Raw genomic sequence first — 19,340 nt, forward strand, 5'->3', positions numbered from 1 at the left:
TTTATCTAATTACTAATTTTTAACAGCATCTAGCCCAGGAAATCCTTTTGGGCCTAGTAGAATGTTGTGCTACTCAGCAGAGTACCGAACCCATGAAGCAAGCTACACCGCCTGTTTACCTAAGTACTACTTTTTAACGGCATCTAGCCCAGGAAATACTTTTGGGCCTAGTAGAATTTTGTGCTACTCAGCAGAGTACACCACCCATGAAGCAAGCTACACCGCCTGTTTATCTAATTACTAATTTTTAACAGCATCTAGCCCAGGAAATCCTTTTGGGCCTAGTAGCAATTTCTGCTACTCAGCAGAGTACCCCACCCTTGAAGCAAGCTACACCGCCTGTTTACCTAAGTACTATTTTTTAACTGCATCTAGCCCAGGAAATCCTTTTGGGCCTAGTAGAATGTTGTGCTACTCAGCAGAGTACCCCACCCATGAAGCAAGCTACACCGCCTGTTTACCTAAGTACTATTTTTTAACGGCATCTAGCCCAGGAAATACTTTTGGGCCTAGTAGAATTTTGTGCTACTCAGCAGAGTACCCCAACCATGAAGCAAGCTACACCGCCTGTTTATCTAATTACTAATTTTTAACTGCATCTGGCCCAGGCAATACTTTGAGCCTAGTAGCAATTTCTGCTACTCAGCAGAGTACCCCACCCATGAAGCAAGCTACACTCCCTGTTTATCTAATTACTAATTTTTAACAGCATCTAGCCCAGGAAATCCTTTTGGGCCTAGTAGCAATTTCTGCTACTCAGCAGAGTACCCCACCCTTGAAGCAACCTACACCGCCTGTTTACCCAAGTACTATTTTTTAACTGCATCTAGCCCAGGAAATCCTTTTGGGCCTAGTAGAATTTTGTGCTACTCAGCAGAGTACCCCACCCATGAAGCAAGCTACACCACCTGTTTACCTAAGTACTATTTTTTAACGGCATCTAGCCCAGGAAATACTTTTGGGCCTAGTAGAATTTCTGCTACTCAGCAGAGTACCCCACCCATGAAGCAAGCTATACCGCCTTCTTCCTTTCTCAATCTAACCCCTCGGCTCTGGGGTGTCCACTCTCCCTCCAGCTCTCTCCTTCTCACAGGTGGACTACCGCGTGTATTCACACTGTGGCGAATCTTTTGGGCCCAGGCATAAGAAGTCATCGAGGTAATGGATAATATGTGCCGCCTTAGAAACGTCCATGACGACCCATTCGAGGAAGCAACTAAACGCCTCAAATAGTGAGCAGGATATGGAGCACCCCATGGGCAAACAGCGATTTATGTAGTATGCTCCTTCACAGAAGAAGCCCAATGGGAGGACACTATTCGGAGGCACAAGTAGTAACTGGAACGCCCCCTCAATGTCAGTTTTGGCCACAAAGGTGCCCCTTCACAACTTCTTGACCAGTCTGATTACCTCGTCAATGGAAGTACAGTACATAGTACTGCACTTGATTCCACGTCAATGTTGTCGTTTACTGACCTTGGATATGACAAATGGTGGATTAGTCTGAATGTAAAAATGTTAATAACACACTGGCGCTAAGAACAAATAGATTAAAGCTGCTGATACCGGACAGGTACTGTGCCACCCCTGTTACACCTACAAGGTAAAAATCAAAATCTAAAAATGAGGTATCGCTGCTAAAGTTACTAAACAGGTTATAAATACAGGATTTTACCTCCTGAAAACAATAGTGTGCCAACAAACAACTAGTACCGGAACTACTACTGCTGGTAGCAGCCATATGTAGAAATAATAAACACTTACTCTTTGCGTAAGTTGTGGAATGCGATGCCAATTGGTGTTAAGACCTGCGGGTGCTGCTGCTTAGGATTCCAAATAACCAGGCGGCAGGAGTAGTTGGAAGGCGAGCAGAGCCAGAAGCGCCCCGGCCGGTGGCGTCCCTGGATGCCTGGCTGAAAAAAATGGCTGACAGTGCTCTGCAGCATGTGACATCACGAAGCTACGGAGCCTTGCTAAGGCAAAAAACTAACCAACGCGTTTTGAGGGACTCCGTCCCTCTTCGTCAGGGTTACCGCCCCTTCACTGCTGATTGCCAGATATAGCCGACCCAAGTGTTTAACCTGTTAACCCCCAGTGTGATGGACCAAGAAAGGCTGTGGCTGCGTACTGATTGATCTTAGTGCTCATTTGTGTACTGGATCATACCCGCCATGTACTGCATTCTATTGCTAACACAAATAGCTTATTTAGACTAAGAACATTGATTTTAGTGCTCATTTGTGTGCCAGATCTTACTTGCCATGTGCTACATTATGTTATTATCACCAATACCTATATGGATTATGAACACAGTTATGCACTAGTTCTACAATAAAAAAGAGGGATGTGTGTGGGAGCGCTCTAAAAAATGTATGGGAATGCTACAGAAAAACGAAATTACCAAGAGGAGAAAAGGAAAAACTATTTAAAAATATTGGAACTATGATTCCTTTATTAGTATCTTAATTAAAAATTGGTACTTAGAATTAAAAATTGATATTTGGAATATACTACGGGGACTAAAATTATTTGCGTACAGAATAAGCCGATTTAGCAACTGAAAATGTTTTGTTAATAAATGAAAAATAGAAAATAAACATAAAAATACAAATAGAGATAGAATTAAAATGTGCTCATATAGTTATGACCAAGTATTTACGAATACACTCCACGGTCTATTGAGCACGTTAATCACTAAATAAATAATGGCTAATGGTAAAAGCAATTTTAATATTAGACTGCTTTAAATACGCCCTTCCAGGCTTAAAATCTTTTTACGTATATTTTTATTAAAAAACTTGCAGAAAAAACTTTTCCAAAAAAAAATATATATATATACTTGCTTACAAATCTTCCAAAAAATGCTGAAAACTAAACAGTTTTTTGGGTTGTGTATTAAAATACAACCCCCCCCCCGCCAAGGATCGCCCCACTACTTATTAAAACGCATATAACTCCAGCTCATAGTTGAGGCCCTTAGGGGCCAAACTGTTTAAAGTAAAAATCCATTGGGATTCAACCCTGGACATTTTCTTGAGGTAGTCTCCCCCTCTATGGTTTTGAGGAACGATCTGTATACCACAAAAGTAAACATTCCTCAAGGACTGATTATGTTTGTCCTTAAAATGCCATGAAAGGGGGTGTCCTACAAACCCTTTTTGTATGTTTTTAAAATGCTCCTTAATACGCTCCATGAGGCATCGTTTGGCGCGGCCTATATATAATTTCCTACATGGGCACTGAATGAAATAGATAACCCCTGTAGAAAAACAGGATATATTTTCTTTGATTCGAAACCCCTTAGTGCCAACTGAGTCAAAAAATGTGACTTGATGAATTTTCTTAAAAGAAGTATGTAAACATCCAAAACACCCTCCGCACGGTAAAAAATCTACATTTGAATGGTCAGATGTTTTGGAGCACTTTTTGTTGATTGCCGCAGTAGGGGCTATAAGATTGCCAAGTGTTTGAGCTCTTCTATATACGAATCTAGGGTGGATGGGGAGAAGCTCACCTATCACTTTATCTTTCTGTAAAACAGGCCAGTGTTTACGGATGATGCGAGCAAATTTATTATATCCCGCATGAAACTGTGTCACAAATGGCAAAGTGTAAACCTGTTCCGATAGGTTGGTGTTTGCCGAGTCCTTATTAGCTGTTTGCTTAAGTAAAGAACTCCTAGCCGTTTGGGCCAGCTCATGTTGTGTTTTCTCCAGCAGAGGCCTGGGGTACCCCTTCTCCAGAAATTTCTTGGTTAAAAAGTTGGCTTCCATGTTATAGTCCTCAATTGTCGAGCAATTGCGCCTAATCCTAGTAAATTGTCCTTTTGGTATATTTGTAAGCCAAACCGGAAGGTGGCAGCTGGTAAGATGTATAAAACTGTTAGAATCAACCGCTTTCCGGTGGCATTTGGTGCGCAATTGGTCGTTCTCCACATAGATAGTGAGATCCAAGAAATTTACTTCAACAGGACTTGTGTGGGATGTAAATTCCAGGCCATAAGAATTATTATTAAGCCCCAAAAGAAAGGTACTAAGCTCAACCTGGGAGCCTTCCTGTTGTGAATTCTGTGGCTGAATTCACTCCTGTGGTCACAAGTGGTACTGCAGCTTCTGAGCTTCCTCCCTCAGGTGTTCTGGTGAGCTCGTTAACTGCTTCATTACTTAACTCCGCCTGATGCTGCTATCCTTGCTCCTTGTCAATGTTTCAGTGTTGGATCTGAGCTTCTCCTGATTGTTCCTGTGACCTGCTGCTCTGTATAGCTAAGTGCTTTTTGCTTTTTTGTTGCTTTTTTTCTGTCCAGCTTGTCTTTTGTTTTGCTGGAAGCTCTGAGACGCAAAGGGTGTACCGCCGTGCCGTTAGTTCGGCACGGTGGGTTTTTTTTTGGCCCCCTTTGCGTGGTTTTGCTTTAGGGTTTTTTGTAGACTGCAAAGTTCGCTTTACTGTCCTCGCTCTGTCCTAGAATATCGGGCCCCACTTTGCTGAATCTATTTCATCCCTACGTTTTGTCTTTTCATCTTACTCACAGTCATTATATGTGGGGGGCTGCCTTTTCCTTTGGGGAATTTCTCTGGGGCAAGTCAGGCCTATTTTTCTATCTTCAGGCTAGCTAGTTTCTTAGGCTGTGCCGAGTTGCCTAGGTAGTTGTTAGGCGCAATCCACAGCCGCTTTTAGTTGTGTTTAGGATAGGATCAGGTGTGCAGTCTACAGAGTTTCCACGTCTCAGAGCTCGTTCTTGTATTTTTGGGTATTTGTCAGATCACTGTGTGCGCTCTGATCGCTAAGCACACTGTGTTTCTGGATTGCCTTCATAACACCTGTCATTAGCAAACATAACACCTTCCCATATGAACAAAATGTCGTCAATAAACCGACGCCAGATAACCAGACCAGGATTTAATTTACCCGCATTAGATTAGATTAGTCTGAATGTATTGGGTTCCTTTTTTGGCACAACTCCCAATGGGGGTACCACTTCGTCTTCTAAGGAAAGTGTTCTGAATGGACCCACCGCCATTCTACCTAAAGATATTTCTTTTTAATTTTTTTTGTCACGATGTCTGGGTGTTGGTAGGGTGATTTTAGATTTTTACTCCAGCCTTTCTTGATTTTAGAAGGGCATGACATGCCTATATCTGTGTCTCCTCCTCCTTTTACTCTTCCACCTCTTTTTTTTCGCATGACTATATGTAGTTGTGACTTTTCCATGTGTTTGTTGTGTCTTCTGAGCAGTTTGTCAACTTTTGGACACCTTTTAAGGTGTTTTCTATGTTTTTGTATGTGTTTGTGTTTGCCTGCCATTGGTTTCAATGGGGTTCGACGGTGTTCGTCGAACACGCCACAGTTCGACGAACCGAACAGAACTTGAACACTAGGGGGGTGGCTCAACACTACTCTTTATGTCCCAGGAATGTGTAATCTGAATTCTGGAACCTGTTTCAGCATTGTTGAAAAGTATCAGTTTCTAAATCCAATAATGAGCGGAGCAGTGTGGAACTGTTCTGCTCCTGTCAATCTGGTACTTAGTGTGTTTATCACCACTATCAGTCACATCTGAGAAATTCAGAAGTTCCAGCAATGTATGATCTAAGCATTTTGAATATACTAGGATACATACAGTGGAATCTCATCAAGACAACCACTAAGTAAACGATCTGATAGAGCCCATGAACATCATGTCTCTACAGAGGAAACGTCAAATTTCCCAGAAAAATAATCAGTTGTAAAGAGGGTTTTCTATGATTAAACCCCATTTAACGCCATTTGCCAGGAATTTTACATTGATGGTCTATCATTGATTTAACATCTACTGTATGACCCTCAGCCTGGACCCTTGTCCTGGATGAAAAAAAGCCCTTTTAGGGTATGTGCTTACTTTGTCTTTTTCGGGCAAATTTCCAAATGAAACAGCTGTAAAAATGCTGAAATGAAAGAGAATATACACTGCAATCTCAAAATGCCTTGCTGTGCATACAGTATGTTCCATCTTTTGCAACTTCTTTGAACTGCTTCAGGATTTGAAAGCAGCTAAAAAAAAGTGACCAGTCCAGTCTTCTGGCAGCATCTGCTTGGAAACCACCACTATATTTTATATGGAATTTAGAAAAAAAAGATGAAAAAGAATAAAAGGCAAAGCTACCACTTTGGAAGAGAGAGATGACTGAGCTGAGCTTCCGGCAAATATTTTCTAAACAAAGATATGGACGCGTGATGCTTAGTTAATAAAATTCACAATTTTACTTACTTTGGATTCCCTTTGGAGTTAGTATTATTACTTCTATTTCTCGGTCTTTTAATTAAGGAAATCTGTCCTCCAAAGATGGGGTGTCCTGGTGTCCAATAATTAGGCCTCAGACTTTTCGTTGTCACGGTTATTAATCAATCTAACATATAAGACCATTCCTGTTTCCCCTTCCATGTCTTTCCCTGAAGAAGCAGTACACAAAACGCATGTTGGGGGGCTTGGCAGGAGAGCGGGAAGTGGCCGCTCATTATGACTGAAGGTCAGTTTTAAAGGTTTCATCTATGCCTAATGGTTTCCATTTGTTTAATTGCTAAATTGTTTTTGATTCACATTGTCAAACAAACCAGTGTTTATTGCTATTCTGACGATTTAGTCAGTAACTATACTCATTGCGCTTGGGTTTTATTATATTTATTATGATATTCATATCATATCAAATATAATTATTCAAATAATTTATTGAGTCTGACACATCAAATGTATTTTCACATTTCTATTTTATGATACAGCACTGGTTTGATTTATATATTTATTGATTTTTTCTTTTAGTTCTCAATTGGCATACTTTGGTTTATTTTTCACATATTCAATACATCTCTATGGATTGGTTTAATTAGGACACGTGAACAGAGCCTACACTTTTTGGCTTTGCTGGTCTGTCGTAACATTGCTCAGCCTTGACCTATTTACTATCTAATCCTTACCCTGAGAAAAGTACTCCACAATTAAAATTGATGATCAATTTCTGACTGTTTCACATGGTTTTATAGATATTGTTATTGTGCCCTTGTTATGTAATATGCTAAAAGCAATGGTATAAAGGTGATCTCTTATCACAATATGAAGCATGTTATTTTCAACGTTTCACAGGGCAATTGTACCAAACTACACAAACACACAATGTACAATTTATAAATCTGTAGTATTCGTAGGAGGAGCATTCACCCACCCTTTAATACCACCTCCTGCCCCAATGATTCATGGTAGCTGCTCTTTTGCCCGTATGTCAATTTTTTTTTTAATCCCTTCTACTGTTTGGATCCATAGACAAGAAGATAGGTAAAATATCTATTTTTACCTGACGACATCCACCATGAGATAGAATCTGATCATATACCGTTTTATTATTGAGTTTATTGTATTACCAATATTCATTGTGCGCCTCAGCTGGCAGAAGGAAGCAGAATCTTTTATTTTTATGTCTACGAAGTAGGTGTGAAATTTTTATTCAAAAGGGCTCTGTGACACACAGACTTACACACTCATGGAATTGGAAATATCATAGCAAAGATACTATTGTAGATGCACTGCCAAACTCCAAGGACACATAGCAGGTGGTAAAAGTGGCGACATAAGAATCTAATATATAATTGCCTAGAATACTACTTCCTGCAATTTGTGCCAACTTCCGTGGCTTTGTCCGGAGCTAATGTCCGGAGCTAATGTCCGGAGCTAATGTCCGGAGATAAGTGACGTCAACAGTGTCCAGTGTCTGATTGGTTGCCGCCTGCTGCGAGCGACCAATCAGAAACGTGCCGTACTGTGACACACTCCGCCCGCCATTTTGGTGTGCTTTTTGAATTTTTACCTCACAGCAAGTTTCTACTGCGTGGAGGCGGGCCCAGTGACGTTGCTCTTCAAGCTCCTGCCGAATTTCGTCAAAAAAAATGATAATACCATTTACCAAAACTATATATATTTAGTTGTGAAGTGGTTCAGTGACATTTTCACACCAATTTTGAACTTTTGTTTGGTGTTTTCTCCATATACTGCCTATTATTTTTGTTCTTTCTTACTATTATTTATTAATTGTATTATTCTTACATTTGAATAAATAAAGTATATATGGATTCTAGACTCCCGATTCTTTAGAATCGGGCTGCCATCTAGTAGTACATAAACTAATACAACTCAAAAAATCAAGCGCTTTTCTTATAAGTGTAACAAATCCATTTCTCACACCAGCCAGCTTTCAGCTTATGCTGTGCTTTGTGGATTTTCTATAAATTCATAAAAACACTAATAAGACTTGTAAATGAAATACTGACATTCAAATTATACTTTAGTTTATCATATTTCTGCTCCTATACTGATTTTAACTTATTCTACATAGAGTTGTCAACAAGCTCCCTTTAAATGAACATGAAGGGTGGTTGTGTTTTGTAAAATGTAAAACTCCTCATTCCAGCACATTTCCTAATAATGTGCTGTTTCTGATCCTGGATCATCCATTAATTCTGACACTGGACTTTTTAGATCATTTTAAATTTTTGCCTCCAGGCTCATACTCATTTGCGAGAAACGGACTAGTGCAATTCGATAAAAAATCGGAATGCACTCTGAGTAATGTTATTCTATGAGTCCCTGCTCATCTGCGATTTTTCTTAGCTCAAATAGGACCGAGAAAAAATAGCAGCAAACTGCGATTGTCCTCGTATAGCGGATACGATTCACCAATGCAAGTCAATGGGTGCAAGGAAAAAAATTACACTGTGCATAGCCCATGTGTCAGCTGCCTGATATTTATCATGCCAGCCTTCAGTATGCCAAGTACATGTAGCAAAGCTACACTCGTCTATGGACAAATGGATTATTATCTTCACGTTGGAGAGGTGAGGAATATGGTTGTTTATTTTTATTTGTTTAAACTCTTTCACAAGGGACATGGGCATCAGAGGATTATCTTCACTTTGGGGACAGGTGAGGGATATGGTTGTTTATTATTTTAATTATTTTACAGGTGACATGGGCTTCAGTGGATTAGGCATCAAGGTGATTATAACTGTGCTTTTTATTTTTAAATTTTTAATTAAAAGATTTTATTTCATGACCAGCTCTACCCTCGCCTACTGTATTCTCACCCATCCCTTGTAGATTGTGAGCCTTCGCGGTCCTCTCTCCTCCTGTTCCAGTTATGAACAGGTATGACTTGTATTGTTTAAGATTATTGTACTTGTTTTTATTATGTATACCCCTCCTTACATGTAAAGTGCCATGGAATAAATGGCGCTATAACAATAAATAATAATAATAATATTTGGATTTTTTTTATTTACAATATGACTATGGGGATAGAAATGGGGGCATCTTATAGATGCCTCACCATTACTAACCCAAAAGCTTGATGTCAGCTGCCAAAACAAAGCTGACATCAACCCCAACACTATTACCTCACTTGCCAATGCACCAGGGCAAGAGGGAAGAGCGATGATAATTTATCTGATAATCCTGTCCATGTAAGTGTAATTCATCCCCATTGTCCGTTTCCGTGTGTACTACCATTATCAGTGTTCTTGACAAAAGTAGGGTAACAGGAGGCCACACTTAAACTGCATTTCTGCAGAAAGATAATCGTGAATGAGCGTTCTCAAAAATACTTGTTTCACGATTAGCTTGCAATGTAAACAGGCTGCTACTGCCCGATTAATGCTCGTTTATAGGGTGAAATTATGCTTTGTGCAGCACAAAAGTTTACTATTCTCAACAGTGCATCATCCTGTGTAAACAGGACTTGCACTGTCAATAACCATGTGCGCACTGAGAAATTTTTGTTTACTTTGATCTTATCATGCCACCAGTCACTCAGTCAGTCCATATAAATGGACTCCTATACACATTAGACTAATCTCAACTGATAGCAACAGATTTGGCTGACTGTCTAATGTGTATGGGGCGAAAGCCAACTGATTTATGGGGAGATATTAATTATGCATATCTGATTTCAGAGTGCATATTGCATCGTTCTCCCAGAGAAAGGCCCTGGCCGATGTGTCAGTCGGTGGTTTTCTCACGCTGTGTAGGGAAATTTTGACTGAGATTATCGTTGGCAGTAGTGTATAATAGCCATGTTTCGTCAAACTCAATCTGACAGGTGCCCCGCCCCTATCAAAGTGTATCAAAATGTGTAACCCCTCCCCTCCCCTTGTCTGACGGCTGGTATCCAGCTGTCCCTCCTTGTTTGATTTCCCCTTTTGATATAGTTTAATATAGTTTAATTTGTTGTAGTTTTGATATTATTCCCGTATTTTGTGGAATAACACATGTTTATAATTATAGCCTAGTCGTGTATTTATTTTACACGTGGTTTATAACACCTTTTTCATTTGTTTTATAATAGATTTTATACGTAGCCCCGAGTTTGATTCTGTAAGCTTTTGTTTTATTCACAGTGTATCCATATAGTGAATAGGGCTGATGTTTCTGTATGCAATCCTACATCCTGTTATGTGAAAAGTATTCTCAAACACTAACTAAATGGTGAACATTACCTAAATTAGGTTAACTGTGGATCAGAGGCTTATAGCACCTAGGTCAAGCAATTGTTGTTGTATTTGCGTACCCCATAAATGTTTATTCTCACAAACAGAAAAGTTATTGTGTCCTGAAGATGGCATCTGAGGTTATTTGTTTTTTGTATTAGCTTTCTCAGAAAACAGCTGTGTTATCTGAGGGTCAGATATTTTTGTACAAACTCATGCTGTTTGGTGATCTTTGTGAAGCAGAACTTTGTTTTATAACACATTTGTACTTGTATTGTACCTGAATTGATATTTGCTTTCTCTTTTTTGTGTCCTGAAGATGGCATCTGCAAAGTTATTTGTTATCTACTGAGGCCATTGCAAGTTGTGTTTATTCACATTGTAGCAGGTTTTATCCTTGTGGCTGCCTTATATACACAGAAGAGATATGCACCAATGTCACAACACAAGTTATAATATGACCCAATGTTACAACACAAGTAAGAAGCGGCGTGTTTTATACGAATAAAAACCAAAGACACGATATTGTAAAAAAAAATTTAAAAGATTTATTTCTCACAATAAAACAGCATCTCAAAGACATTTCATTACTATAAAAATTCATACAGAATATAAAAAGTAAAAACATTAAAATAGTACAATGAACAATTACACTTCTTACAAAATAATTAATATAGCGTTACAAGGCGTGTACAGCATTTATCCAGTACATTCTTTACATCGTGAGCCACATGGTTTGCAGCATCGGTAGAGACCTTTTTTTAGGTAGCAGAGTTCCACGTGTGGTACCTAATGACGGGGAATGTAAAGATTGAATTGTACGGGGAACCGCCGCTAACTTCAGCGGTGTAGATACAGAGCGTGTCTCACTGTTGGTAATTTTTAATTCATCTAAAAGCTTCCTAGTAGCGGGGTTACCCACAACTGTAGACGGCATATTTAGTTCGGCCATAGCCTGCATAAATGAATCCCAACCCGGTGGTAAATTTCTACTGTTCAGAGCATGACTCTGCGTTGTACTACGTACCAAATCCAGTAAGTTAGACCCTGGTATTACGGATCCTTTGAAAATAAATTCAGCATTATTATTCCATGCTGTGACATTTTTATTCTGCAGCAGCCTGTTTAGTAAAAATTCAGCATTCTTTTTATATCTTTGGTTTATATGTCCGACAATTTCAGCGATCTCATGATTTTTATCAGAGTCGGTATTTGGCAATTGCTGCTGACCAGGATCAGGAGGGCTAACGAGATTTAAAGCCGTTACTTCTTTTGAGCTGTGCCTCGTATGTACCAAGTAGCGTTGTAGCACAGCGCTATACATTTTAATTTTCACATCATCGGGAATGTCACGACGCTGTAAAATGTCGCTAATCTCACCATCAAGGCGCCGAATAACACTGTCGCGTATGTTATCTGTAGTACCGGGTCTTAGTTTGTCTAGCTCCTGTTTGGGGACTAGATACATTTTCGTTGTATGCTCCATTATCTTCCGGCGATCAGGCTTGTTATTATTGGGATTGCAAAAGCTAAAAGAGGACCGATAAACCCGCCGGCCTGTTTTAGTAGGCGCTTCTTTTTCTTTATGGGCTGAGACCTGTCGCTCAGGGTTCTTATAGCTTTACGCCACTTCTTTAATATACCTTTTTGGCGCTCTTTCAGCGGAATCCTGCCTTTTAAGATATTTAAAGCAATCTCGCCTATGGCTGTAATTAAATCATTGCTTGCATCGCGCAAAATAGACTTTCTGACAGCGGGGGTTGCTTTCACTAGGGTTTTTAAGAGAGCCCAGTTACGCCGGAGCCTCTCAGACATCTTTACATCACAACGACCACAGCGTAGAATGTCTGATACCTGGTAAAATTCACTTTTTAGAAGTTTTTTTCTTCTGAACATAGACAGCGGGCAGCGCGGGTGGAAACAACCCAGTCCTTAAACGCAGATCCTCAGGAGTATTAGCTCTCAAATCTACAAGCAAATACCCGTAAGGCTCCCGCGTGGCATCCTCAAAAGCTTCTAGGAAAAAACGTGTTTTTCCGGGATACATCTGACGAGCTAGAGTTAAAATTTGTAATTTATCTCGGGGGTTGTTAAAAAGCACCATGTACTTTGTGTTTAAATTTATCGTACGGCTTTTCTTGCCCTGACAAAATATGTTTTGCACCAGGTAGAAAATGCTGAGATTTCTGTGGTGCACATACTTGGTAAAGGCTTTTTCTATCTCACAATTCTCACTAGCACTCTCCATGAGATCATCAACAATCGCCAAATTCACCTTCTCCGGTGGGAATAATTCGTCATCTACGAATGTATTCGGCAGACCCTCCACAAATCTGGCGTGGGGAAAAGAGAGAGAGATTTCATCATATAGTTTTTGCCAACACGAATAAAACCATACAATATTATCAGGTTTCTGAGAAAAATTAGCTTCAATATTATATAGCAGCTGTTTTACAAAATAGCTCTTTCCAGAATTAGACGGGCCTGCTAGAATGCACGAGAACGGGTGTTGCAGACGCGTATCCATCACAATACTCGACTAATACCCAAAAGGTAATGTTGTGAAATCGTCTAATAGTCGCCGCTTTGTATAAACGCACTTTTGTGTTTTGCGTAATGGCCTTGTTTCAATATCCCAGTACTTTTTATTTCTCACAATGGACGCCTGCTGTACGACAATACGTTTCTGAGTTTCTGCGGCAGAATTGCGCGGGTAGTCCAGAACTAGATCTTTCAGACTGTTGAAATTAATAGATTGAGAGTTACCAACATTTAGTGTTATCCCCTTAACTTTTAAGACAGTTTTACCGGTGTTGAGTTTGTAGCCGTAAGTTTTGGGGCCCGCGGATACAAATTCTGTGATGTGTGTACCATCGGGTATTTCACTGGTCAGCTCCCCCAGGTAATCGCCTAAAGGCGGTTGCCACTCACCATCTCTCTGTACAAAAATAACTGAGTCTGTGTCGTGATAAAGGCACCTCTCCTGCAGCCGGTCCAGCAGCGAATAGAGCTCTAACCGAGCATACGCTGTTGTAAAACACGCTATAAAAATGTTTGTGTTTTTGTTGAGTGTGTGGTGACCTTTTGCATATTTCCAGTTAATGGTTGCGGTGTCATCATCAAGGAAATGTAACATCGAAATGTCATAGTAAGGCAGGAACAAATACTTAAAAAGCTCATCTGGATCCCTAACAATGCTGGTACATGATAGATTAGATCTCTGAGCAAACTTTCCCCATAAAGAATTTAAGAAAAGCTTGGAGATCTGGCGCTTAGCAGGATTGACAGCTATATTTTCAGGCCGTAATTGGACACCTTCTTTTTCAAGAAAAGAGTCAATGTACTGCCGTTTCTTGGCGTCATCAGTGCACCAGCTAGGATAACCAGAGGCTTCCTGCTTATCCCTAAGATGTAATTTAATGTAAGGCGCAAACAGATCATCAGTGGTTTTAGGAAAATGCCATATTTCATAGATGTGAGCGATCCGATACCCTTTTTCTATCGCCATCTCGAGCTCTATAGTGCACCAGGTGCCTGTCAGCGCCCGTTCTTCATCACTGTGGGCACAAATATCTGCCTGGGAATTTGCAGCGCATGTGTAGCAAAGGGGAAACATTAATTTTTTGTTGAGTTTTACCGGTAGAACTGGAAAAAATAAATCTCTCGGCGGGTAGACCTTGACTCTAGCAATGCCAAAGTATTTTTTAATGAATCCAAAATTGTCGTAGATGATGTCTGGATGGCCTACAGGGTATGTTTTAGTTTTGTTTACAAAGGGGTACAGACTGGTGAAATCGTAGTAGTGTAAAGTCTCCCCTTCTTCCAGATGGTGATAGAGCTTAATGGCGTTAGTTCGCCCGCCATAAAGCGCATCACGGGGGTCTAAAGGAGCGGGGAATTCCATCTGACGAAGAAATGTTTGAAGGTTAGAATCATTTTCAACCATTTCATTCCACTCATGTTCCCACATCAGTCTTACTGTGTACCCGCAACACTGTAAGTAACGCTTTTTAGCTAAAAAGGTGTAATATAACTGTCCGTAGGACGTGCTTGTGACCTTATTTGTGTCATTTTCATTATAGCACACGGGACAACCGTGGTAAAAACACCCCTGAAATTCAAAGGCTATGTGCTGGCCGCTAACATAGGCATAGCCATCTAGAAAATACTTCCCGACCTGTTTTTCACCGCCTCTCAAAGCGTGCTGTATGTCGATGTTCTCAGAGTGGGCTACATACATGAGCCACTGTATAGCGGGTGTCGAGTAGCGCTTTTTTGCCTTGTGATAATTATCACCAGGTAAAATGGCGATTGTCTTTTTTGGAAGAAATTTAAACCGGTACATTGTCATACACACCGAGGCCAGGGTGATGAGCTGAAAAGGATCAACACATCTGCGCACTACAATCTTTTGCTTTTGACGCTTACAGTATTTTTTAACATTTTTCTGCGTCATCTGCATAATACGCTCTCTATAGATCTCGCAGGCGTGCCTCAAAATTTCAACATCTTGTTTGCAATAAGATTTTAGCTCGGCCTTGAAGTCAAAAGTTGTATTTACCTGTGTCTCATACCACTCCAGGAACTCTACCTTCTCACCAGGTGACATGTACTCCACCCCATAATATTTTACATCAGGTATGGGACCTACATAGTTTTGGTTTTCTCTGGTATTGAAAAAGTGTGGAAAATGCCCTTTGCCTCCTGAAAAGCCCATGGCCTGTGGTAATTTACTGAGTTTCATGGGGATAAAATTTAGAGAGTCTATGAACCTTATAGACAAATCGGGTAGCGACACACACAAGAGGCGGCCACCTTGGGTTATCAACTGTACTTGTAGTTTTTCAGAAATCAGTTCCTTAACAATAAAGTATGCATCATATCTTCCACCATTGTGGGCAATAAATGTATGATCTGAAAATTTACCGCCTGTAAAGAACTGTACAAAGTCATGTGTACAGGTATCGCCCTCAAACTCCCAGGAGGGGTGGCCATACAGCGTTGTAGCATAAATGTAATTCGGGATGTGCGTGCCTGTCTCCTGCATACATTCAAAATCATAAAAGATATAGCAATCTGACTCATCCTGTGCTACATACTTCCGCATGTAACAAAGATGGGCATCGAATTTATTTATATGTCTGCGACATACAGGACAGCGCAAACCATTACATTTATGCTCTGTTTCACTATTTCTGGGGACAAAAAGGTTGCATTTATCACAAAATGTTTTAAGTCTGCAGAATGCTGGGTCGCCTAATCCAAATTGTTTGTGATAATCTAAGCACACGCTCGAGCGGCAATAAACTCTGCAAACAGGACATCTGGGCTGTTGGTCGGCACCGCTTTCCACGCAATTCTCTCTCTGACAGGCTTTACAAAAATACTGACAGGAATGGTTGTTTTTGTGGTGAAACACTGAATTGCAGAGCTCACAAAAGTACTTAGCGCCGATAAAACCCTTCATATTTTTGATACCGTAGTAGTGATTATCATGGAACAATATGAATACTGTTTTGCCATTAGCTGTATTACCGCTCTCAAAGTAACGCCAATCGCCCTGACTATAGTACAGTACTTTAATGGTGACCCCCAAATATTTTTCAAATGCAGGGATGTCGCTAAAACTCACTAATTGATCATCAGGGATGCCCAGTGCTGCGTGTATGTTTTTAGAGCGGTTCAGTAAAACACCATCACTGACATCCGTGTCGTCCATCAGGGCGCACACACTGACAGCCAAACACAGATTTGACTTGTAATTGTTAAAATCATACAGCCATTGTCTCTTTTGTTTAATGATCTGACTGCTCGCTATAGATTTCAAGCGCCTTTTTACACCACCGCGTCGGTTTTTAATGATGGTGACGACTAGCTTTAGCGAATTGGATGATATGCATTCACTGTTACTTTGAAGTGCGCGGGCAACAGCATTTAAAAAAGATTCGGAATTAAAATCTTCACGGGTTTGTTTTGTAGTGAAAATAGGGTCTAAAGTATCACCGGCATCAAACCTTAACTGTACAAAGTCGCCAGGTTCAATGTCCCTGATGATTCTATCCAGTAATGCCTGAATGCCTTCATGAACAATATTCAAGCCCTCTTCAAATGACCGTACACGCTCCAAATTTACAAATCTAAAATGATCTGTATGTATATGACCGTTGAAATTGCGGAGGGCCCTTTCATGATGATGGATGTGTTGCAAAAATACTGTATGATCGGGGCGCCGCACATTACCAGCAGCGTCAGCGTCTGCGGATTGTGAATTTTGTGTAGATGCCTGTGCGGCATCTGCAGAGCTGCCTGGACTATGTGAGTGCTGTTCTGACTCTTGTGACGACATCTGTGGTGACTGTAGAGGCATTGCAGGACACATGGCACCACGGCGCCTCCTAGAGCATAGCGCCCGTCTAGCGCTGACCAACAATTTTAGAGCCCTTTTTATAACTCTAGCCCTATTATACCTGGGTAGTGTTAGTTTAGGCGGTTTATGCATGCCGTAGCCGACCATATCTAGTCATAATGGGGTCGCTGTAGTTGTTATCTCGCCATCCAGCAGCAGGCTCCGAAGTGCGTATAGTTCGGACTTATTAGCCTGTGTTGGGTTTTGTGTTAATAATAATTTTTCAAAAGTATCGCAAAAAAACATTATTTTGGGGACCCAGCGTTTGTAGCGTAAGTAGCGGCCGATGTGTTCCTGAAATACAAGCATTTCAACGGGGTCCCAGCTGCGGGATTCATGCTGCAGATCTATAGCTGGCGCATGAATCCGTGGCTTTTTACACACCTTAAGCTCTTTACACCCCTTAACATCATCCGGCCGCGACCTCTTTGACCGTTTCTTAACATTAACAGAGTTAGATACACAGACATGAGATATGTCACCCAAATTAGAGGGTCCTGAGGGCCCGGCCCCAGAGGCATTAGCAGGACCCGTTACACATGGCGCTGACGGTTGCATAGTGTGGGACATACGTATAATGAGCGGTTCTATGGATGGTTGCTTACCATCAGCGAGCTGATCAATCTCGCGATCATACTCTTCACGACTCATCGTGGCTGTTGCACCCACGGCGCAGGATGCGGTTGGTGACTCTGTAACATGTTTTGTTTTCCGCTTATGTTTTCGGGGTGCCTCGAGCACTTCTGGATATAGTGGCGCGGGGTCATTCACACGGATTGTCGATGGCTGACCGGTACTTGAATGGGGTATTTCACGATGGTCCGACGGTACAGGGTTTCCTGCGTCCTGCACCACGCAGATCGGTGATAGCGGATATGCTCTAACAGAACCATTAGCCGTCTGTATCGCCGGCCACGCTTGTGCTGCGCCATTCTCGGTGATCTGTAGCGGCTGTAGAGGTGCTGGAGGTGTTTTTCTCATGACTTTGCGCTTAGCTGTAGGAAAGATTATACATGTGTCAGATATGTGCGAGACCGTCGCAGGCCGCTGCGCATAGCTGCAGGAAAGATTATACGTGTGCCAGATATGTGTGAGACCGACGCAGGCCGCTGCGCTTAGCTGCAGGATAGATTATACATGTGTCAGATATGTGGGGGCCATGGATCTCAATGATGAAGCACGTACATCATTGACTGTACAGAGACTGTGCCTGTATACCAAAATATACACTTACGGGATAGCGATGTGTGGTGAATGATTGCCGTGGCGTCTTCTGCAGCTTCTGCGATGCTCTCCATTAGCTCCGGTATATTCTCTTTTGTGAAAATTCTTCTAGGCTTCAGTTTACAAGCTATAAATAAAGATACAGGCCTTAGTAGAGGCGTGGTGGATTTTCGCAGAGCGGTTGTGCAAAAAAAAAAAAAAAAACTTTTCATACGATTCTCACCTCTCCCTTTTTTGCCCGCCGGTCCGAGCTGTTTTTTAGGTGCTCTAGAATCAGGGCTGTTTCTCGGCGTGGGGGTCTGGTACATCAGTTCCTCAACAGGCGGCTGATTGTGTTCCGTGGTGGTTGGTTCTGGAAACATGTCGACATCTGTAAAGAATTAATATATATATTTACACGTCTAAATACTTAAAAGCTATATACACACACACACACACATACATACACAGCAGTCACACAACGCACCTATGATGCCTTGAGTTAAATCCCACACAGCAGCGACACATGCATTAGTGTTACTATACTCAGCTCCAGGTGTATCACACTCCAGAGTAGGCACGCTGAAGCCGTTTAAAAAATCATCGCTATAGTTGCTGATAAATTCATCTACAGCATCGGGGGTGTTCCTGGTAAATTCATCTAGATTATCGGGGATGGTCCTGATTAATTCATCTTAAACAAGAAAGAATAAACAATATAAAGATAATATATAAAAACAGCCCTTAGTTAGAATGGGACACTAACAGATACATGTATATAAATCTTGAAACATACCTATTACCGAATCCGCAACTTGACTGGAAAAAGCCGAAAAATGTTGGGATTCCATCTAAAATAAATTATCTGTGTAAATTTTATGCGCAATCTATATTATCCACACACCACTACTCGTCAAACTCAATTATATACCCCAACAAATAAACTGCTCCCCGTGTATAAATATTCTTATACTAAGCAAATCATGGGTAATACGGCTAAGTCTTTCTATATTAATTATGCGCCACAAATATGATTTATGCGGTAAAACTATATTACACAGCCCCACTAAATATACCGCTACTGTATAAATATGACTATAAATATGTCTATGTTAAACAACACACATGTAGTAAGTAAACGCTGCAGGCGCTAGTTAGGGCGTATTGACAGTTATTAACTACTGTATTACATAAATTATGTTATAATAGTTGCCCGCGGATAAGTCTT

At 40.9% G+C, this 19,340-nt stretch overlaps 2 protein-coding genes across 6 annotated transcripts in view; both read right to left on the reverse strand.

Annotated features, from left to right (window-relative positions):
- Positions 1–19,340, reverse strand: part of ACSL6 (acyl-CoA synthetase long chain family member 6) — a 330,780-nt gene that overhangs the window by 169,950 nt on the left and 141,490 nt on the right. The window lies entirely within an intron of this gene.
- On the reverse strand, positions 12,668–18,605 carry LOC138675572 (uncharacterized). Its single transcript, XM_069763935.1, has 4 exons — positions 18,357–18,605; positions 18,144–18,260; positions 17,515–17,904; positions 12,668–12,836 (listed from the first exon to the last, which is right to left on the reverse strand). Exons 1-4 carry the CDS (start codon positions 18,493–18,495, stop codon positions 12,805–12,807), a joined length of 678 nt encoding a protein of 225 aa, XP_069620036.1. The 5' UTR covers positions 18,496–18,605; the 3' UTR covers positions 12,668–12,804.

This window comes from Ranitomeya imitator, chromosome 4, assembly GCF_032444005.1.
Source record: "Ranitomeya imitator isolate aRanImi1 chromosome 4, aRanImi1.pri, whole genome shotgun sequence".
NCBI classification, from domain to species: domain Eukaryota; kingdom Metazoa; phylum Chordata; class Amphibia; order Anura; family Dendrobatidae; genus Ranitomeya; species Ranitomeya imitator.